This window comes from Drosophila eugracilis, unplaced genomic scaffold (assembly GCF_018153835.1).
Source record: "Drosophila eugracilis isolate 14026-0451.02 unplaced genomic scaffold, ASM1815383v1 contig_2155, whole genome shotgun sequence".
NCBI classification, from domain to species: Eukaryota; Metazoa; Arthropoda; class Insecta; order Diptera; family Drosophilidae; genus Drosophila; species Drosophila eugracilis.
The window spans coordinates 589,741-607,580 of NW_024573039.1; the positions used below are offsets into that span (position 1 = coordinate 589,741).

The 17,840-nt window shown below is 41.0% G+C and overlaps 4 protein-coding genes across 6 annotated transcripts; 2 read left to right on the forward strand and 2 right to left on the reverse strand.

The window, feature by feature from the left end:
- The first annotated feature begins 111 nt into the window (after window positions 1-111).
- LOC108117597 (nuclear RNA export factor 1) lies at window positions 112-16,616 on the forward strand. 3 transcript variants are annotated; one of them, XM_017230112.2, is made up of 11 exons: window positions 112-249; window positions 303-699; window positions 764-924; window positions 1,000-1,095; window positions 11,912-12,433; window positions 12,496-12,605; window positions 14,220-14,256; window positions 14,502-14,731; window positions 14,801-14,972; window positions 15,040-15,536; window positions 15,603-16,616. In XM_017230112.2, the coding sequence occupies exons 2-11, from the start codon at window positions 588-590 to the stop codon at window positions 15,700-15,702; spliced, it is 2,037 nt and encodes a 678-aa protein (XP_017085601.1). In that variant the 5' UTR covers window positions 112-249; window positions 303-587; the 3' UTR covers window positions 15,703-16,616. The 3 variants fall into 3 exon arrangements, with proteins under 3 accessions (XP_017085601.1, XP_017085600.1, XP_017085602.1); XM_017230111.2 differs by having other exon boundaries at window positions 112-699; XM_017230113.2 differs by having other exon boundaries at window positions 112-699; window positions 1,003-1,095.
- Window positions 1,136-4,589, forward strand: LOC108117598 (putative sodium-dependent multivitamin transporter). The gene has a single exon (XM_017230114.2). It carries the CDS (start codon window positions 2,296-2,298, stop codon window positions 4,108-4,110), a length of 1,815 nt encoding a protein of 604 aa, XP_017085603.1. The 5' UTR covers window positions 1,136-2,295; the 3' UTR covers window positions 4,111-4,589.
- On the reverse strand, window positions 4,438-5,050 carry LOC108117599. Its single transcript, XM_017230115.2, has one exon. It carries the CDS (start codon window positions 5,007-5,009, stop codon window positions 4,602-4,604), a length of 408 nt encoding a protein of 135 aa, XP_017085604.1. The 5' UTR covers window positions 5,010-5,050; the 3' UTR covers window positions 4,438-4,601.
- On the reverse strand, window positions 8,757-9,491 carry LOC108117600. The gene is made up of 2 exons (XM_017230116.2): window positions 9,222-9,491; window positions 8,757-9,151 (listed from the first exon to the last, which is right to left on the reverse strand). The coding sequence occupies exons 1-2, from the start codon at window positions 9,288-9,290 to the stop codon at window positions 9,014-9,016; spliced, it is 207 nt and encodes a 68-aa protein (XP_017085605.1). The 5' UTR covers window positions 9,291-9,491; the 3' UTR covers window positions 8,757-9,013.
- Window positions 16,617-17,840: the final 1,224 nt, after the last annotated feature.

Genomic DNA, 17,840 nt, shown 5'->3' on the forward strand with positions numbered 1-17,840 from the left:
AAATTTATTTCCATTTTCAGTAAAGTCCCGCTAAAATCACTGCGATAAGTAGTAGCTAGACTTTCATCTCCGATCACGACCTACGCGATAGTGGGCCCGCCATTATCGATAGACCATTCACAAAGCGCCGAAGGGAAAACAACACTTAACAATAATCCTTCGAACGCTAGATTTTTACCTGATTCTTGGCTTTCCCGCAACATTGCCGACGCAAAAATACATTTTTCCGGGAACAGCAGGCCATCGCATGTAGGTAATCATCTAACAGTCTGTGCAAACCATCGTCAAGCTATCGAACACAGGTCTCTCGTCACTAGCAACTAAATAAGTTAATTTCATAAAATTGCGTTGTATACGGCCTACTAAAATCAGCAAAAAGGAATATCCATAAAGTATAAAGTGAAGGAAATTTGGTGCAAATCGCCCGAGGATTTGGCGGCACTTTACGCTGTCTGCATTTTATGCGAAAAAAATACATTTATTTCGCCATTAAGACAGTTTTCGCAACAACAACACATCAGCGAAAAACGTGCTGAAGTGAGCATTTTTTTTTTTGTTGTTGTACAAATTTTAAAGAAGACACCAAGATGCCTAAGCGAGGTGGTGGCGGTGGAGGCGGAGGAGGTGGTGGTAGTCAGCGATACAACAACAACGTCGGCAATGGCGGCGGGCGTTATTCCGCTCTTGAGGATTTCGATGGTCAGTAAATATATCTATAAAAATTTACAATGCATCACTATTAACCCTTTATGAACTCCTACAGAAGTGGAGGATCGCCAGCGACGCAAGGATCGCAACAAGCGGCGCGTCAGTTTTAAGCCTTCTCAGTTTCCAAACAACAAAAAGGACATTAAATTGCGTCCCGAGGATCTGCGTCGATGGGACGAGGATGATGACATGAACGATATGACCACGACCCTCAAGGTGCCTACCAATCTTTCCCACCATATCCAAAGCCAAACGCCTAAACATATTTTTATTTGCTTTTCATATTTCCAGCAGGACCGACCCACATCCCGTCGAAGAGGATCGCCCATACCGCGCGGCAAATTCGGCAAACTAATGCCCAACAGCTTTGGCTGGTATCAAGTGACGGTGAGTTTGGACAACTATGCCATATAGATATCACATTTATCATAGCAGCAGTGGTCCCTAGTAAAATCATGTGATTTGATAGTAGTTTGTTAGTTATTTGGACATAAGCTAAAGGTCGCTGTGATTTCTCAAATCGCAAAAGTACCATATAGATGCCAGATTTTTATTGATCATTGTCGTATAAACATTTATAGTTTGTTTTTTTTTTTTCGTCTGTTATGTTTTAGGGCAATCGTGTAAGGTCGCTCAGAATCGCTTTAGTTGCATATTTCTTCTAAAGAGAATCTTATGGTTTATTTGTATTTTATTTGATTTCTCGCCTACATCTACACATTCCAGACTGGTCCATATAGATACCAGATTTACGATAGCCGGCAGCCATAGAACTATTTTGGGTTTCTAAGAAAGTCATGTGATTCGGTGGCGGTTTCTTATTTCGATATCAACAAAAAGTCGCGTTGATGACCCGAGCATCCGGCAAAAGTAGCATAGGTTGCACCTTTCTTGTAAATATGAAATGTTTTGGCTTATTTGTTTATTTGAACACTGCTCCAGACCTCCACTGACATCTTGCCTCTGGGCTCGTTGTGTTTATTAATTAATTTCACTCGTAACAATCGTAAAGCAAACAAGAAAAAGTATGGGAAGGGGGTTAGCTCTACACAGCTAACGACAATCGCTACAACAATTACAATTGCAAGTCAACGAGCGGGTAAATAAATATTTATGGATGGCTAAACTCTGTTGGCCACAGTGCCAGCCACAAGTGTTTGTCCCCATGAGCTGAAAATGCAGTGGAGCCGAGCCTTCGGTAGTAGTTTGGTGGCTCGGTGAGGATGACCCACTCACCGAAAGGGATTCCAAGGGCTTTGGGGCTGCGGTTATGGTTATCCTTCGCCGGGTTACCCCATTTCTAGCCGCACGTGGTGCAACACAACAGGCCGCTATCTCTCGACGGGGTCGTAAATGCCGTAGTATATGCCCAATGCTGGCTCAACAGCAACAGCTTGTGGTTCCGTTTGGGCCTTTATTTCATCGACGGCCGGCAGACGGTAAAGACGTGTTCCGACGCCTAAAGGCATATTTGCTGAATCTCAAGAGGCCCGATTAGGGCAACTTATCAACCCGAGCGATTAGATGTGCGATTAGGGTTGCCGGGAATAACCAGCTCAATACCTTCATCAGAAACTATCATCTGCAATGGCAACTTTGGGCGCCTGGGACTACACCATCCTGGCTGTGGTGCTGGTCATCTCTGTGGCCATTGGCATCTACTACCGTTTCGTAGGCGGCAAGCAGAGCACCACCACCGAATACCTGCTGGCGGATCGTTCTATGGGCGTTGCCCCAGTGGCCTTCAGCCTAATGGCCAGTTTCATGTCGGCCATCACCATACTGGGCGTGTCCATGGAGAACTACCAGTACGGCACCATGTTCGTTCTGATCAACCTGTCATACGTAGTTTCTACCCCGGTGGCCGCTTACCTTATCATTCCGGTTTTCTACCGCCTCAAAACGGCCAGCGTGTACGAGTATCTAGAGTTGCGCTTTGGCTATGCCACCCGATTGGCCGCCTCGCTGAGTTTCTCGCTGCAGATGGTCCTCTACATGGGCATTGTGGTCTATGCCCCGGCCTTGGCGCTGGAAGCTGTCACTGGACTGAACCAGGTATTCTCCATTGTAATCGTTGGAGTCGTCTGTACATTCTACGCGACGCTCGGCGGGATGAAGGCCGTACTCATCACGGATATCTACCAGTCGCTTCTCATGTTCGCCGCCGTCTTTAGTGTGATTATTTGTGCCTGGGTTAAGGCGGGCAGCTTGGAGGAGATATGGCGAGTGGCACAGGAAAATGGACGTATTAATTTTACCAACTTTAGTGTAGATCCCACGGAGCGTCACACCTGGTTCACCCAGATACTGGGTGGAAGTGCCACCTACTTGGCTATTTATGGAGTGAACCAAACCCAGGTCCAGCGTCTGATGGCGGTGAGGAGTTTGAGTGCCGCTCGAGCGGCTCTGTGGTGGTGCCTGCCCATTCTATGCCTGTTAAGTATTAGCACCTGCTTCTCCGGACTATGCATCTACTGGTATTACCGAAATTGCGATCCGTTGTTGGAAGGACGGGTCAACTCGCGTGATCAGGTGATGCCGCTCTTCGTGGTGGATACGATGGGCGAGTATACCGGTCTAGCTGGACTGTTCGTTTCGGGGATCTTTTGCGCCAGTCTCTCCACGATTAGCTCCATAATCAGCTCACTGGCGGCTGTCACCCTGGAAGATTACCTCAAACCCTTGTTTAGCTGCTGCACCAAACGCACGCTATCCGATCGCCAGACCTTGTGGTACTCCAAGTTGTTATCGCTATTCTTTGGAGCCCTATGCATCGGCATGGCCTTTATGGCGGGATCGATTGGAGGACTCCTACAGGCAGCACTCTCAATCTTTGGCATCATTGGCGGACCTCTGCTGGGACTCTTCACGCTTGGCATGTACGTGACCAAGGCCAACGAGAAGGGAGCCATTGGTGGTCTGCTCATCTCGCTGGCTTTCTGCTTTTGGATTGGTTTTGGTCAACCAAAGCCACCATTGATTAGCTTGGATATGTCAACGGCGGGATGTCCGATAAACAGGAGCTATGCCCGTGACGTTTTCCTCATGACTGGTAAAGCGGCGGCGGAGGATGAGCATTTCTTTTACCTGTACAGGATTAGCTACATGTGGTATGCTGCCTTGGGCTTCGTCATTGCTTTTTTCGGTGGCTGGCTCCTGTCCTGGCTGTTTGCTCTTTTTAATTGGGACAACAATAGACGGATCTACCAGGATGCGGACTGTACGCTAATAAAACACGATCTGTTCGTACCGCCGCTGGCCAAACGTTTGCAACGGCGACAGATGCCGCTTCTGGTGGTCACCGGGACTAGCTCGGAGATTGGTGGAATATCGGTGGAGGCAGCTTCGGCGCCGCCGCGGCTAGACGAGATCGAGTGGGAGAAACACAAGGCTGTGGCGTAGCTTAAAGTGCAATTTCCAGTTTTTATTTTTAATACCCTTGCTGGCTACTTCTCTATGCCGACATCCATTTCGCTGAGTCATCTGCTGTTCTTTTTTCTGGGATCACCATATAAATACGCTTAAAAATGATAAGAACTTGGCTGTTTTTTTTTGTTTTTTTTTTGTTTTTATATGGTTAGGTTTATTAGCGATTTTAAACGAGTCTAAATAATCGACACTATCATTAGAAATGTTTTAAAAACTATAATGGTCAAAAAAAAAAAAAAAAAGAAATACATATTTATTTATAACGTCGTTACGAAAGTAGATCAAATTGAACCAATCATATCGGAATATTATATAGTATATAATTGTATGTCTGCAAGGGTATACCCATCATCGCTCTCCGAAGAGCGTACTAGCCTTTTGCCTCTTGTCACATTATATATATTTTATATTAGCTGAACTTTGGCTTTTAATAAACGAGCTTACTTCATTAAGCAGTTTGTTATTTAACGAGCATCGATGGCCTGGTCGGGCTGCTCATCTGGTCCCTTGGAATCATATACGTTGCGAGTCTGAGCCAAATGCCAGAGGGCCAAAAGTCTAACCAGTTCCTTGTACGTAAGGGTATGCAAATCCCGACGATCAGCTGACTGTACTCCAGCGGCCTCCAATTCCTCTACCAATGTTACAATATCATATTGTGCTGGCTCCTCGGAGCTGTCATCACCATTTGGTGGGATTCTTCCAATGAATTCCGATTCAGCTTCGCTTTTTACCATACGATTGGATTTGCTTCCCACGGACTGTAGACCTTTTTGCTCCTGTTCGGCTGTCATGGGCAGGGCACTGGCCAGGCAAACGCCAAGGATCAGGACCAGAAACAAGACCGGAATGTTACCCGGAATGAGATTCATGTTTGCGTCCGACTGCGAGTAGCTTCGCTTTGGCACTGGCCGTCTCGTCTGTCGATCGTGGCCTGGACTTGGGGTGCGCTCCAATTTCTATCTGTTTTCTACCCGACTCGTTCACTCGGTTCCCTATCGCTCATTCGAACGCCCCGTGTGACAGTGTTGCCCGGTCAAAGTTATGGTTATTTCGAAATGTTTAGCTTTTTTTTTTTGGGGGGAGATTTGTTTTAAGGTCTATAATATAGTCAACATAAGTGCAAAAGTGATATTGAAGGAGTTTCAGAGGTTATAACTTTATGTAATGTCTTTATTATAATCCCTAAAAAGTTAAAACACCTTTCAAAATGATTTGTTCTCTCAACATTTAGATGTTAAAAGAAATATTAGTGAAATGATTTATAAGATATTTATATATGATGTGTTATATTAGTGATGTTATCTCATAAAAACATAAGTAATAGCTTTTAACTAGAGAAAAACTTGTAGTTTTACATTTCATATATTTAATTAAAAAAAAAACATCCGATCCTTAACTTGATATGATCTTAACAATCTATAGTTTTCTTAGTAGATAATATCATATTATTGGATTTTGGTATTTAGATGTTATGTATTGCCTTTATTTTGATATCACATTTGCTTGCCATTTTGTATCTACTAAAAGCTAGCAAATTTTTTTTTTAATAAAGAGCCAACACTGTCGTGTGGAAATGGTTTTGATTGAAAAGTCAGTGTAGGGTCGGTTAAATTATTTTATCTGCATATGCAGCCAGCACATATACATCGACCCCTCGTTCGGTCTTGTACATATGTTCTTTAATTGCCTGGTGCCTTCGTTTGATTTCGCTTTTGTACTATATCTCTCGTGTTACGTTATATTGTCCGCCTCCAATTTAATTTATCTGCGCAGTTTGTTGTATGCCCGCCTGCTGCTGTGCTCTGCTCTGCTCTGCTCTACTCTGCTATTCTGTGCTGTCTTCTATTTTCTGCATGTTTGCTGGCCTAATCTTATCTATTGTCATCCTCCTCTCAAACCCTCCCCCTACTCCTGTTACTTCTGCTCCTCACCCAAACCTGGCAAATAACCCAATTGACCGAGCTCTAATAGTCAAGAATTTTCTAATAATTGCATTTGATATGGGTTAATAGATGTTCTCTGCCCGAATCGTGCATCATCCTTTTTTTTGCGAACTTATTTCGTATTTTATATTGGTTTTTTATTGGTCAATTTATTTGGCTTAATTAAGTGGCTTTTTAACCTTTTTTAAGTACTCAAATTTCTTGCGTTTCTTTTTGGTTTTTTATTTGGTCAAATTAAGGTCATATTTAGAACACTTTTAAGGTGCATTTTCTGTAAGGCACCCTAAAGTTACTATCAGTTCAAAAGAACAAAATTGAATCCAAGAAATATATGTATGATTTTATTTTATAATCCAACTTAAAAATCAATATTTTCTAATCTTTAACTTATTAGCTAAAGCAAATCTAGTCTTTCCACTTAAAATTTTTGATTATAGAACTTATAGTAGCAGCCATAAAAATTCAATTAATAATTTATGAGAGGAAATTAATGAGTCAAAAAGCAATAATAGAAAATTCTATCATTTATACCCTTTACTCGTAGAACAGAAGGGTATATTGTATTCGTTGAAACAGGTAGAAGGAAGCGTTTCCGATCCTACAATGTATATATATTCTTGATCAGGATAAATAGCTAAGTAGGTTAAGACATGCCCGTCTATCCGCCTGTTCGTATGACAGCTGAGATCTATAAGAGAAACAAGGTTATGATTAAGCATACAGATTTTTGAGGTCCCTAAGCAGCGCAAGTTTATCTCAGCATCCTGGCATGCCCACTGTGGCTTCCATTTTTAGGTCAATACCTATTGATTTACCAAAAAGGCTTTAAGCCGGAACATTATTTTGCTTTTTATTAAGAAATGTAGGTTATAAGGCCTCATATAGGCAGTGACGTCCCCATCAGGTATTCAACATACTTTTTCTGACTAAAGGTGGCGCTTTGTCGTATTTTACTGGCAAATTAAATATAATAAAATTGGATTTAAAAACATTAACAGGTTTCTTAAAGTCGCTGGATTAGACTATATCGTTTCTTCTTGTTTTTAGCTAAATTTATTCATAAAGAAACTAATTAATTAGCATTTAAAGTTAACTTTTTGAACTAAACAAAATTTGTAAAGCTGCCTTAAGTTTCCCAACTTGAATTTAAAATCATTAAAAAACACAATATTTCTCTCTCTGTATCTGTCACATATATATTGTGCTAAAAGCTTTGCCATTATCTCTGTGTTAATATCAATAAAGAATTCTTCTCCTTGGCGTGAAATCTACATTCATGTTGACACGGCACTTAATTACTTTTTTGCCACAATTATTTTTGCCTGCCTTGAGGCGTTCGAAAAAGCTTAGCAAAGTTTCACTTGTAAGTAGGATTATTATTGTTATATCTCACTATTATGCATTATTATAACGATTTTTCAAATACACGTAATGACGTTCCTAGAGTGACAGCCGAACAAGTTGAGATTGCCAAGTTGTTGCATGTAAGGAACGAGCCAAGTATATTGATAATTGCAAATTGCAATTGCGAGGTCTTATTTGCATTTTCTTTTTCTATTTTTTAATTCACAGCTGGCAAACTATGCTGGCTTATGTTACATATATAGAAGAAAAATATGCATACGTTTGTGTGTCTGTTGAATGGCCAAAACATTCCATAGACTGATTTGTTGTTATTGCTGCTCTATGAGTCCGCTTGTTGACGGCAAACACGTGCCCGTTTGGCTGTTAGTCATTCTGGCCAAGAACAGAATAGCGTTGATAGCGTCGTTCATATATATGTGACTGTGTAAGCCAAAAAGAACTGACTCAGTGTATAGTGGGCTTTAAGGGGGGGTAAAACCAAACCCCCTGTCACCCAAATCCCCCCAAATCACTCACACCATTTGCTTGGTCGCTTGTGTTATATGTGCATCTCCTGATGTCATCGGCCAGTAATGCGTTGGATCGTTCCCCCTTATCGCGTCAATTGAACTGGCGGATTCCCCCCTTGGCTCTGCGCCTCCTTCTCTCGCCGACCCATTTTCCCAATCTGTTATCCCACATTTGTACAGTAGATATCGCTTAAGTGAATCTTTTGACTGAGTTCGGCTAAGAACTTATTTATTTCTAATAGAAAATTTGATGGAAGATACGAAAAGAGCTTCTAATTTTGTGATTTTTTTTGTCAATTAATTTGATAATTTGATAAGAGCGCGAAAAAGATATCGTATTATTTAACTGAAAAGGAAAAATCAGAATGCATATCGCTCATTAACCAATAAAAAGAATAAACCTATAAAAAGTTATCATGAGATATGAAATTTTGTAATCAGAAAGGTTGTTGTTGGAAATATCTGTTATATAGAATCAGTTTATATCTGAGTTTATTTAATGATTAACAAAAACATTCACTAAGTTCACGAAAACAAAAAATAATCAGCAGCCTTTTTTTTTTTAAATTTATCTTCTGATGGGATTTCATTTACTTTTGTTTATATTATTGAAAGGAATAATCTATAAGTTAGAAAAATAATTATAATAATTACTTGCTTCGAACCAGACTGAAAGTGATTGAATAAAAAACAAGTAATAAATGATTTTCCCAGTTTTTTTTTTTTATAACCACATTGAGAAGGCCATTCGATTTGCCTGGGAAACCAACTTTGTTTTACCGGCTTTATAAAGCGGTGGTTTTTTTTTTTTTTTTAGTGATTCAACAATTTATTGGGAAATTGGAATTCTGGCGCATAACAATTATTAATTACTCGTTAACAGCTTAACTTGTTTCATTAACATATTCATATTCACATTGTCCGTATGTACATTTCAGTATTCACACACACTCTCACAGCAAACTCACACACACACACTCACATGGCATTGAAAAGTGTAAAAAAAAAAAAAATGTATGGTCTCTATAAAATTATTAGAAGGAGTTAATACTCCTGTTAATCCTCCTGTTCGTCATTGGTGGTGGTCACCGTCTTCTCCTGCCGCGTGGTGTTGGTGGTAGTGCGTGTTAATGTGAAGACACCGGTGGAGCCCACATCATCCAGCGGCTGGGCAATGATAGTAGATGTAGTGCTCTGGAATCAAATGGGATGTTGGTATATCTATGTATGTAACATAGGCTATATTGATGAGCTGAAAACTTACGCCATTTTTGGTCTCCTCGGGACTCCAGGAGCGCTTATCGTCCAAATCCTTTGAGCAACAGCCTCCCATTCTTTGGTTTTATTTCTCAACGGTTTGGCCTTGGTATATAGTTAATTAATATATGAATGCCTTTTGGGATCTGTTCTGATGTGTCTATATAGATATATATATATATATTTGTGTGTCCAGGGACTAGTAATTTGTTACTGCTTCATCGGCGCACGTCTGTCAGCGAATGCCGCGCCGTTCGCCGGTGTTGCTCGTTGTGGTGTTGTTCACTTGTTAGCCAACCAAACCGAAAGCCCAACCCAACCCAAGCTGCGCCGCTGGCTGCGACTGCGACGCCGGAGTTGTCATAGCTCCATATCAATTCTAGAAATATGTCTCAGCGAGCTCGTATTTAGCATTGTATTGTGTTGAATATACAATAAATATAAGTCTACCTATGTATATCTGTGAGCTGTACAAACAGACCGCTCGAATTCCACCCACCATTCTACTACCACCCAACATCCAGTGGTGCCTTGTGTGACCGCCCCTTCCCCACCCCCTTCTAGCGGTACTCTATTAGTTATTGGGAATGTCCGATCCCCCTCTCAAGAAATACAGTCATCATCTTTATTTTGCGAACCCTCTGACCTTGCCGGCTTAACGGTTCCATTTGCCTATCGATCAGGTGCGTCGTCGTTTCGATTCAGGGCTTCCCATTGTTGTCTGTCGTCGATCCAAAGGCGCTCTACAAAGTGCATTCTTAATGCTTTTTGAATATATTGTAGTGGATTTATAACATTTATTATCATTACTTGTGAATTGGATAAGTTATGTTTACATTCCTGCTGCTTGTGGCTAAGTTACTATAGGCCATTCAGTAACTAGACTTCAGACTTCAGACTTCTTCTTAGTTCTACACAAATTCAAAAATTAAAGTCTTTAAAATAGCAAAAATCTAGTTAATAACTAGTTATATATTTACTTAACTTACTTAATAAACGAAAAAATCCAAATGGCCTATTAAAAGACCTACTTTAAGCCTTTTAGTTTAGGCCTTTCAAGCTTATAAGCTTGTGATTAGGCCAAGACTGGCAAACAAGTTAAGAAGGATAATATCAAAAGATATTGCTGGCTAGTAAGTTCGTTTTCTAGTTATTATTTCTGACTTCGATCAATGGAAATTAGAGAACAGCCGCTAGGACTAGCAACTCCAAACTAGAGGGGGGAACTTTCCTGCTATAAAGAGAGAGAGAGAGGCAAAAAAAAATTATATATAATAATAACTAATGCCCGTAATAAATAAATTTATCGCATTAATGCACAATGAATGAGTGGGCTAGATGTGCCGCGGCTGTTCGCAGACTTATCTTGTTGATACTGTTGATATAAATAGGGTCGAGTGGCGAAATGGTGGGTAGAAGAAGAGTGGGAGGGAGGCGGCGGCGGCATGGCGATCATTCACACGATCATTATTCGCATATGGTGGCGGCCTCCCCATCTTTGTGCCCGACTGTACCCGAAGTGATCCCATAAATTGAATTACCACTGATTCCAGTGATTCTTTGTACACAGAATTCTACAAAAATATATAGTATATATATGATATATATATATATACATACGTCTCTGTTGCAGTCCGATTAGATATCAATGGCTAATAATAATAATAGCCAAGTGACCGATATTGGTATCAGGCCCTCGATCTCTGACCTTCGCATTGTCGGACACAGGAAGTAAAGGGGAGCTCTGAGTTACTCTCTCGTTGTTTGGTATATGAAATCTAACACCCTGTTGCTGTCTGTTTGCCGTACACACTCACCATATCCGGATAAGTGCTCGTAATTAAATCACTGACAGTTTGTGTGATAAGAAGTGCTGCGCCCGAAAATGTAATTAGGTGACGAGGGAGTGAGGAATGAGTTCCCCTACTCACAGTTTCGGAAATGAAAACGAATGGCATGCAAATCGGCGGGCGAGCGTTCCACTAATTCCCATATCGTAATTGGGTGTAATGAGCATGGCCAATTACCCAATGTTCGTAGTTTTACCCTTTGGATTAGATTATGATAGAAGTCCTTTTCGATAACTTTTATCGAATAAAATTGATGGCCTGAATGAAAATTTGTATTTATCGATAACTTTTGCTATATTTTTTGTAGTTTTGCCATGAAAGTGCTTTAGTTACCAAGTGAACAAATTTTGATTTTGAACCGATAATTTTATCGAAAAAGGAAAGGGCGTTTATCGATAACTAATTTTTGATTAATAATCGATAAAATACTTTGAAAATTCTCTATTTATTTTAACATTGTAAGACTAATTCTGGGTCTTTCTATCTATCTTTCTATCTTTATGCTTCTTAGCTTTATTCCGTAATAAGTTCGGAAGAAATCTAGTGAGTTAGCTGAGTGAAAGTTGGGTATTACGGCATGTTTGTACAGACAACTGGTACGTGCTTTCTTAGGGTTAGACATTGTAGAGCTATCTCTATTTTGTACACACCCCGTTGATAGATCAGACAAAAGCCAACACAAAATATGGAGCAGTGCCGGCATTCTGGGTTCTTGTTATGAGTTGGCCGATGAGATAATTTGAGCCGCTGCTATCTGTGGCCCATATGATAATAACTCTATATTCGTATAATTGTCAGTCGTCTAATGATTTTCGTTAATCATTTTTTTCTTTTCATTATTTTACAGTTACAAAATGCCCAGGTATATGATAAGGAAACCCTTTTGCGTCCCCTGTATGCAGCGATGGCGCCGCATGTCTTTGTCCCGAAATATTGGCGAACGGAACGTAATTGCGTGATCTTCTTCATCGACGAGTACGAGGTGGCCGAGCGGATACAGCATCTGGGCAGGCATGCTCAGTTACCCGATGGCTATCGGCTAATGCCACGAGTGCGCAGTGGAATACCGCTGGTGGTCATCGATGATGCCTTTAAGGAGAAGATGAAGGTTACCATGGCCAAGCGATACAATGTACAGACCAAGGCATTGGATCTTTCCCGATTCCATGCCGATCCCGATCTGAAACAGGTATTTTGCCCACTCTTTCGGCAAAACGTGATGAGTGCCGCCATCGATATTATCTGCGACAATATACCCGACCTGGAAGCCATCAACCTGAACGATAACTGCATGACCAGCATGGAGGCCTTCAAAGGCGTGGATAAACGTATACCCAATCTTAAGATTCTCTATTTGGGGGATAACAAGGTAAGTAATATAAGATTGGAAAATTGATTTATATATAATAATGAAACCAATTCTATTTTCAGATACCATCATTGGCCCACCTTGTGGTGTTTCGGAACCTGTCTATCTTGGAGCTGGTCTTAAAGAACAATCCGTGCCGTTCCCGCTATAAGGACTCTCAGCACTTTATCAGGTATACTATGATGTGATTGGTTCTCTTTTGACCTTTCTAGAGAATGCTACCGAATAGTCGACGTGGGATTTGCCGCGTCGGGAGTCACAGAGGAATTAGGATTACCATATTTCCATTATTCTGTTGTCTCGATTTCTTTTTTTATAAATCGTATGCGCTGCAGAGATCTGTGGACCAAAACCAAGGCGAATCTCTTGCTAGAATTTGGTTTAAAAGGCCTTCAGCCAGGTTAAAAAGCGGTTGAGTAGGCAAAAGCACTTAGAGAAAAGGATTTTCTTAATAAGCTGCGCTTAAAGTCAAAGCGAATCACTGGCAGCGGACTAGATGTTGGGCAGAGCAGTTAAAAAATATAAAGAAAATATAAAAAAAAACGTTGAAAAAATGAAAAAATAAAACATAATGCACAGTAGAGCCCAAGCAATTCGCCGTCAAGCAAAGACACTTTGACGTAACTGTAACAAACTTACACCTGCACCATTCGCACTTCCACTTGAGCGGGCGGACATACACCAGTCCCGACAGCCAGAAACAGCAAAAACGTTGGCAAAAACACCAAGTAGTTAAATCATAAACTCGTATAATCTACAATGAGTAACAAATGTACCCACCAACCCACCCATCGCGCTCCCCGCTACAACATATACGGGCACACTCATGTAGCCAGCATACGCCGGCGCACGTACGTACACAGGACAAGTACGCATGTGTGTGTGTGTGCGAAGTCCTTAGCTGCGTGCCCTGTGCGCAATTGTTGTGTTGCGTTGTTGTGTCGCCGATTGTTGATTATGCGGCGGTTGCCAAGAAGAGGAGGCGGAGGAGGATGAGTGGCGCATTGCCCCCCCCAGCAGGGTGCGCAGCGTCCAGCAGGATCAAACAAATGACGATGACTGAAAAAAAATTTCTTAAAACACGTATGCAAACGGACATTACAGACACACATTCGGACATTCTGCTGGCGCCAGCGGCCGCCGCGTTTTGCTGATAAGCCGTTTACACTAGTTATGTACGGCTTTGTTGGGCCGTATGATCCGCCTGCGGATGCGAGGTGTGTGAACGGGACGTGACATGCATAAGACTAACGTGACACAGCATACAGCTTTTGCAGGCGGCCATAGCAGCCAGATTTTGTTTGGGGCAACACTGTGCGAAAAGAAAAAAAAAGATTACAAGTTAAAAAAAAATATATATATATTAAAAAAAAGATAAAAAATACAAAAAAAAAAGAGAAACGTACACAAAAGATGCCCCGGCACAATGCACTGCTCAATTGTACTTTTCCGCTGCACTCAAATAGTAGCATCAATCAAATAATGGCACAACAATGGCCAAACACCTAGTGCCTCTGCCCCTTCAGCTGCTCAAAGCTCTATGAACTTTTGTGAGCCTGTCGAGTAACGGTAATGATATACGCGTATATTATGCAAATCGCACACGTTATAGCGGGGAGAGTCGCCCTCTGGTATTATCTGCAACTCCTGCAGTGCATACGTACCACAAAGGAACCCATTTAATTATTATTTCTCGCTATTTAACTCGCATATATCTATCATCGTCCACCTGCTAATACCTACAAAAAATACGGTCGAATATCCACACACTTCGAACTATTTACAGCGAAGTGCGTCGCAAGTTTCCCAAACTACTGAAGTTGGTAAGTGTAATGCAAGCCCCTCCCTAAAATCTTTTCCCACTTTTCCATCTATTTAGCAACGTGATGGGAATTCTACTGATGGCATTTGGTATACTGGCATATTGGTTTTATCGATCTATACATATTATTTTGCACGACTATCCACCGATTGTTCATTAGGTTTTCTTTCCAATTCCCATCACTGCTAGTAAACTTTCGACTTGAAGAGATATCTCATAATCCATAATAAAATTAAATCCATGTAGGATGGCGAGACCCTGGCGCCGCAGGTTACTTTTGATCTAACCGATCAAGGACAAATCCTCGAAACGAAGGCCTCCTTTTTATGCGACAACGCTGGCGCCGAAGTGGTACGTCAATTCCTTGACCAGTACTTCCGTATATTTGACTCGGAGAACAGGCAATCCCTGCTTGATGCCTACCATGAGAACTCGATGCTTTCCATAACGATGCCATCGGCCAGTCAAGCGGGCAGGTGAGCTTAGTCCCAAATGATAATCGTTCAGTTGCCTGCATCGTATGCTTTTTCTTATTCGGCTTAAAGGTTAAACAGCTTCTGGAAGTTCAACCGGAATCTCCGGAGATTGATCAACGGAGAAGATAACCGCACCCGGCACTTGAAGTACGGACGCCTGGCCTGCGTTTCCACTTTGGACGAATGGCCAAAGACGCTGCACGAGCGTCGCACCTTCACCGTCGACCTGACCATTTACAATGTAAGCTCAAGAGAATATAATTCCTGGACACTACATGAATATTAAATAACTTCCCTTTTAATCGCAGACTTCTATGATGGTGTTCACGGTGACGGGCTTATTCAAGGAGCTCAGTGGCGAGGCCACCACTCCTGCATCCATGCAGACGTATGAACTGCGGCACTTTGCTCGCACCTTCGTGGTGGTGCCCCAAAACACCGGCTATTGCATCCGCAATGAGACCATCTTTATCACGAATGCCTCGCAGGAGCAAGTGCGTGAATTTAAGCGTTCGCAGCACCAGCCCGCACCCGGAGCTATGCCCAGCACAGCGGTTAGTGCCACGGCTGTCAGTCCGCAGGCTGGGGCATCGGGTCTGCAAGGTCGACTCAATCCGGGTGGTGTTACGGCCGGACCGGTGGCCATACTGCCAGGAACTCCACTGACAGGAACTACACCGGCGACCAGCGGCAGTGCCGCAGTGGCACCTGTCGCTGCCGGTGGCATACAGGATGAGAACACCAAAATGCAAATGATCCAGGCCATGAGTGCACAAAGCCAAATGAATGTGCTTTGGAGCCGGAAGTAAGAACTCTAATTACGATCCTTTAATTGAGCTTACTTAGTAATGATTTGATTTGTTTTAAACAGATGCCTGGAGGAAACGAATTGGGACTATAATCGTGCTGCCTTTGTGTTCGAGCAACTTTTCAAAGAAAACAAAATACCGCCCGAGGCATTTGTCAAGTAAATCTCTCAGTTAATCTTGCCCAGAAGGAGTTGCTGTTGAGTTGCTCCCAAAGATACGGGAGCCAAGTGCCACGTACGCGTACACAAAATCAAATTTTTTTTGTTTATTGTTTTGTAATTATTTAAAAGAAAAGTTTTAGATTCACACATCTAATTTAAAAGTAAACAAACTGTGAAACTTGTGAGCACATGCCATTGCCCAGCTCTGCGGGCCATGTTTGTCACAATGTTTGGCAGTCCTTTGATAGATATAATTATGTTTAAGTTCCGATCGCAGACCCGCTGGCAAACATTAAAGCTTAAGTGGCAGGACGTGTCGGCGATCGGTTTCTCCCTAGAATTTTAAATTGTTTTAGATCCCTAAGCACACACACACACACACACAAAACACACACACACGTTTATATACATACAATATAATACAAAACATGTATACAACAATGTTGTTAAAACGGTTGCAAAACCAATTATATTTTTAATATATTAACCTAAAGCTTAAAACAAGCCACCAAGGCAATTTTGCAAACTTGATAAATGGAGAGCATGTCATCCATTGTCCCAGCAAACCCGCGTCCCCTCAGCTCCTTAAGTAGCCTTAGATTTTGTATACAACACCAAACCATCGAAACGAAAACAAACATTTTGTTTGCTTAGACAAAACAAACACAAACACAGGCGTATTTTAATAGACAACTTCGACAAGCAATAAACAATGAACATTGTGTAAATTTTATAAAGTCTCAGATACCAAAATTACCCTTTCTTCCTACTTTCCCTTTGATAACAACAAATAATAACATTTACAATTCACGCTTAGTCGTAAGCCCAATTTTAAGTGCGCGGTATATAGGAATTATATACACATTAATATTTAAGTCTAGAATCGTAAATAAATTTATCAGAATCGAATGGGAAGAGCTGACTTTTGTTTTATTTTTAATTAAGCCTTGTGGTTTAACTTAAATCTTATTTAAATGTTAATAAAACTGTTTTTAAAGAAGTAAAAATTGTTTCAATTTTATATTAAAAATTTAACGCTAGAGGCCGCCAAAAGCACAGCTTATAAAGCTAGTTTCACCGCTTGACGTCGCCAAAGGTAACTTGTAGAATGCCACCAATCGCTAGGTGGCGCACAACGGAATTTGTATATTGGATGTAGAAAGTAAAATAAAGGCACTCCTGAGTTTTAAAAGTACAAAAGAAGTTTTTTAACTTAAAAAATATTAATAAAAATATTTAAGATTTTAATTTTTAAGTTTGAAATATAATTCCATAATTATTTTTTGCTTTCTTTAAGCATTTTTTAGTATATGTTTGGCCACCAAATGCTAAGAAAAAATATCTAGTGAAAAATATTCTTAAAGAGCCATCAAAACTTTTATTAAAAATTAATAAAAATTCTTAAAAAAACAGTACTTATGATGGTTATTCATAAAAGATATTGTGATTTCATAATTTTATGAGAACTTTTATAGATTATTGAATAAAATATAATTAAAAATTTGTATAACTTTCAAGTTTTTTCGGCTGATCGGAACCCCTTTTGATTTTTAATAATTACTAAAAATGTTACTTATTAGTGCCACTTCTTACTTAGCTTTAGCTAAAACTATGTGTAATAATAAGAAACTCATAAAAATAAATTAAAATTCAATTAAATCAACTTTTAGGTTTAGGGTAAACTTGAAGACCAGGCTAACCAGATTCTTTTGTGTTGCCTTAATTCATGGCAACCAGTTGGCGGCGCCCCAAACTGAATGGACTCCTTTTCCGCATTGTCATCCTGCTGTTCCCTCTGTTCCCACTGAGACAGCGCCCAAATGTCGGAAAGTGTCTGGGAGTTTGAGTCCTAGGACCTAGGTCCCAGAACAAGAACGAGGACCAGAAGCTAGGCCCATTGTGCTAGTCCCTGTTTGAGAGCGTGTGACGACGGGGCAAGGACAACACAAAGGCGTTGAATAACAAAAAGCTTTTCTAGTTTCACAGCTTTCCACAGCCGGATTTCGGGCTTAAGGTTTGGTTTTGGCATTGTGTATGTCGGCGGTCGACGGTGTCGGCTTCTCACTTTTTGGGCCATACAGCTGTCCGGCCATTGGGTGGGATTCAACAATTGGTCAGCAACTGGTTGCAAATAGTAGC

Coding starts and splice junctions, on each gene's coding strand:
- LOC108117597 (XM_017230111.2), top strand. CDS start 588: ATGCCTAAGCGAGGTGGTGGCGGTGGAGGCGGAGGAGGTGGTGGTAGT. Junction 700..763: donor CGCTCTTGAGGATTTCGATG/GTCAGTAAATAT, acceptor GAACTCCTACAG/AAGTGGAGGATCGCCAGCGA. Junction 12,606..14,219: donor GACTCTCAGCACTTTATCAG/GTATACTATGAT, acceptor AACTATTTACAG/CGAAGTGCGTCGCAAGTTTC.
- LOC108117598 (XM_017230114.2), top strand. CDS start 2,296: ATGGCAACTTTGGGCGCCTGGGACTACACCATCCTGGCTGTGGTGCTG.
- LOC108117599 (XM_017230115.2), bottom strand. CDS start 5,009: ATGAATCTCATTCCGGGTAACATTCCGGTCTTGTTTCTGGTCCTGATC.
- LOC108117600 (XM_017230116.2), bottom strand. CDS start 9,290: ATGGGAGGCTGTTGCTCAAAGGATTTGGACGATAAGCGCTCCTGGAGT. Junction 9,152..9,221: donor CCGAGGAGACCAAAAATGGC/GTAAGTTTTCAG, acceptor ATTTGATTCCAG/AGCACTACATCTACTATCAT.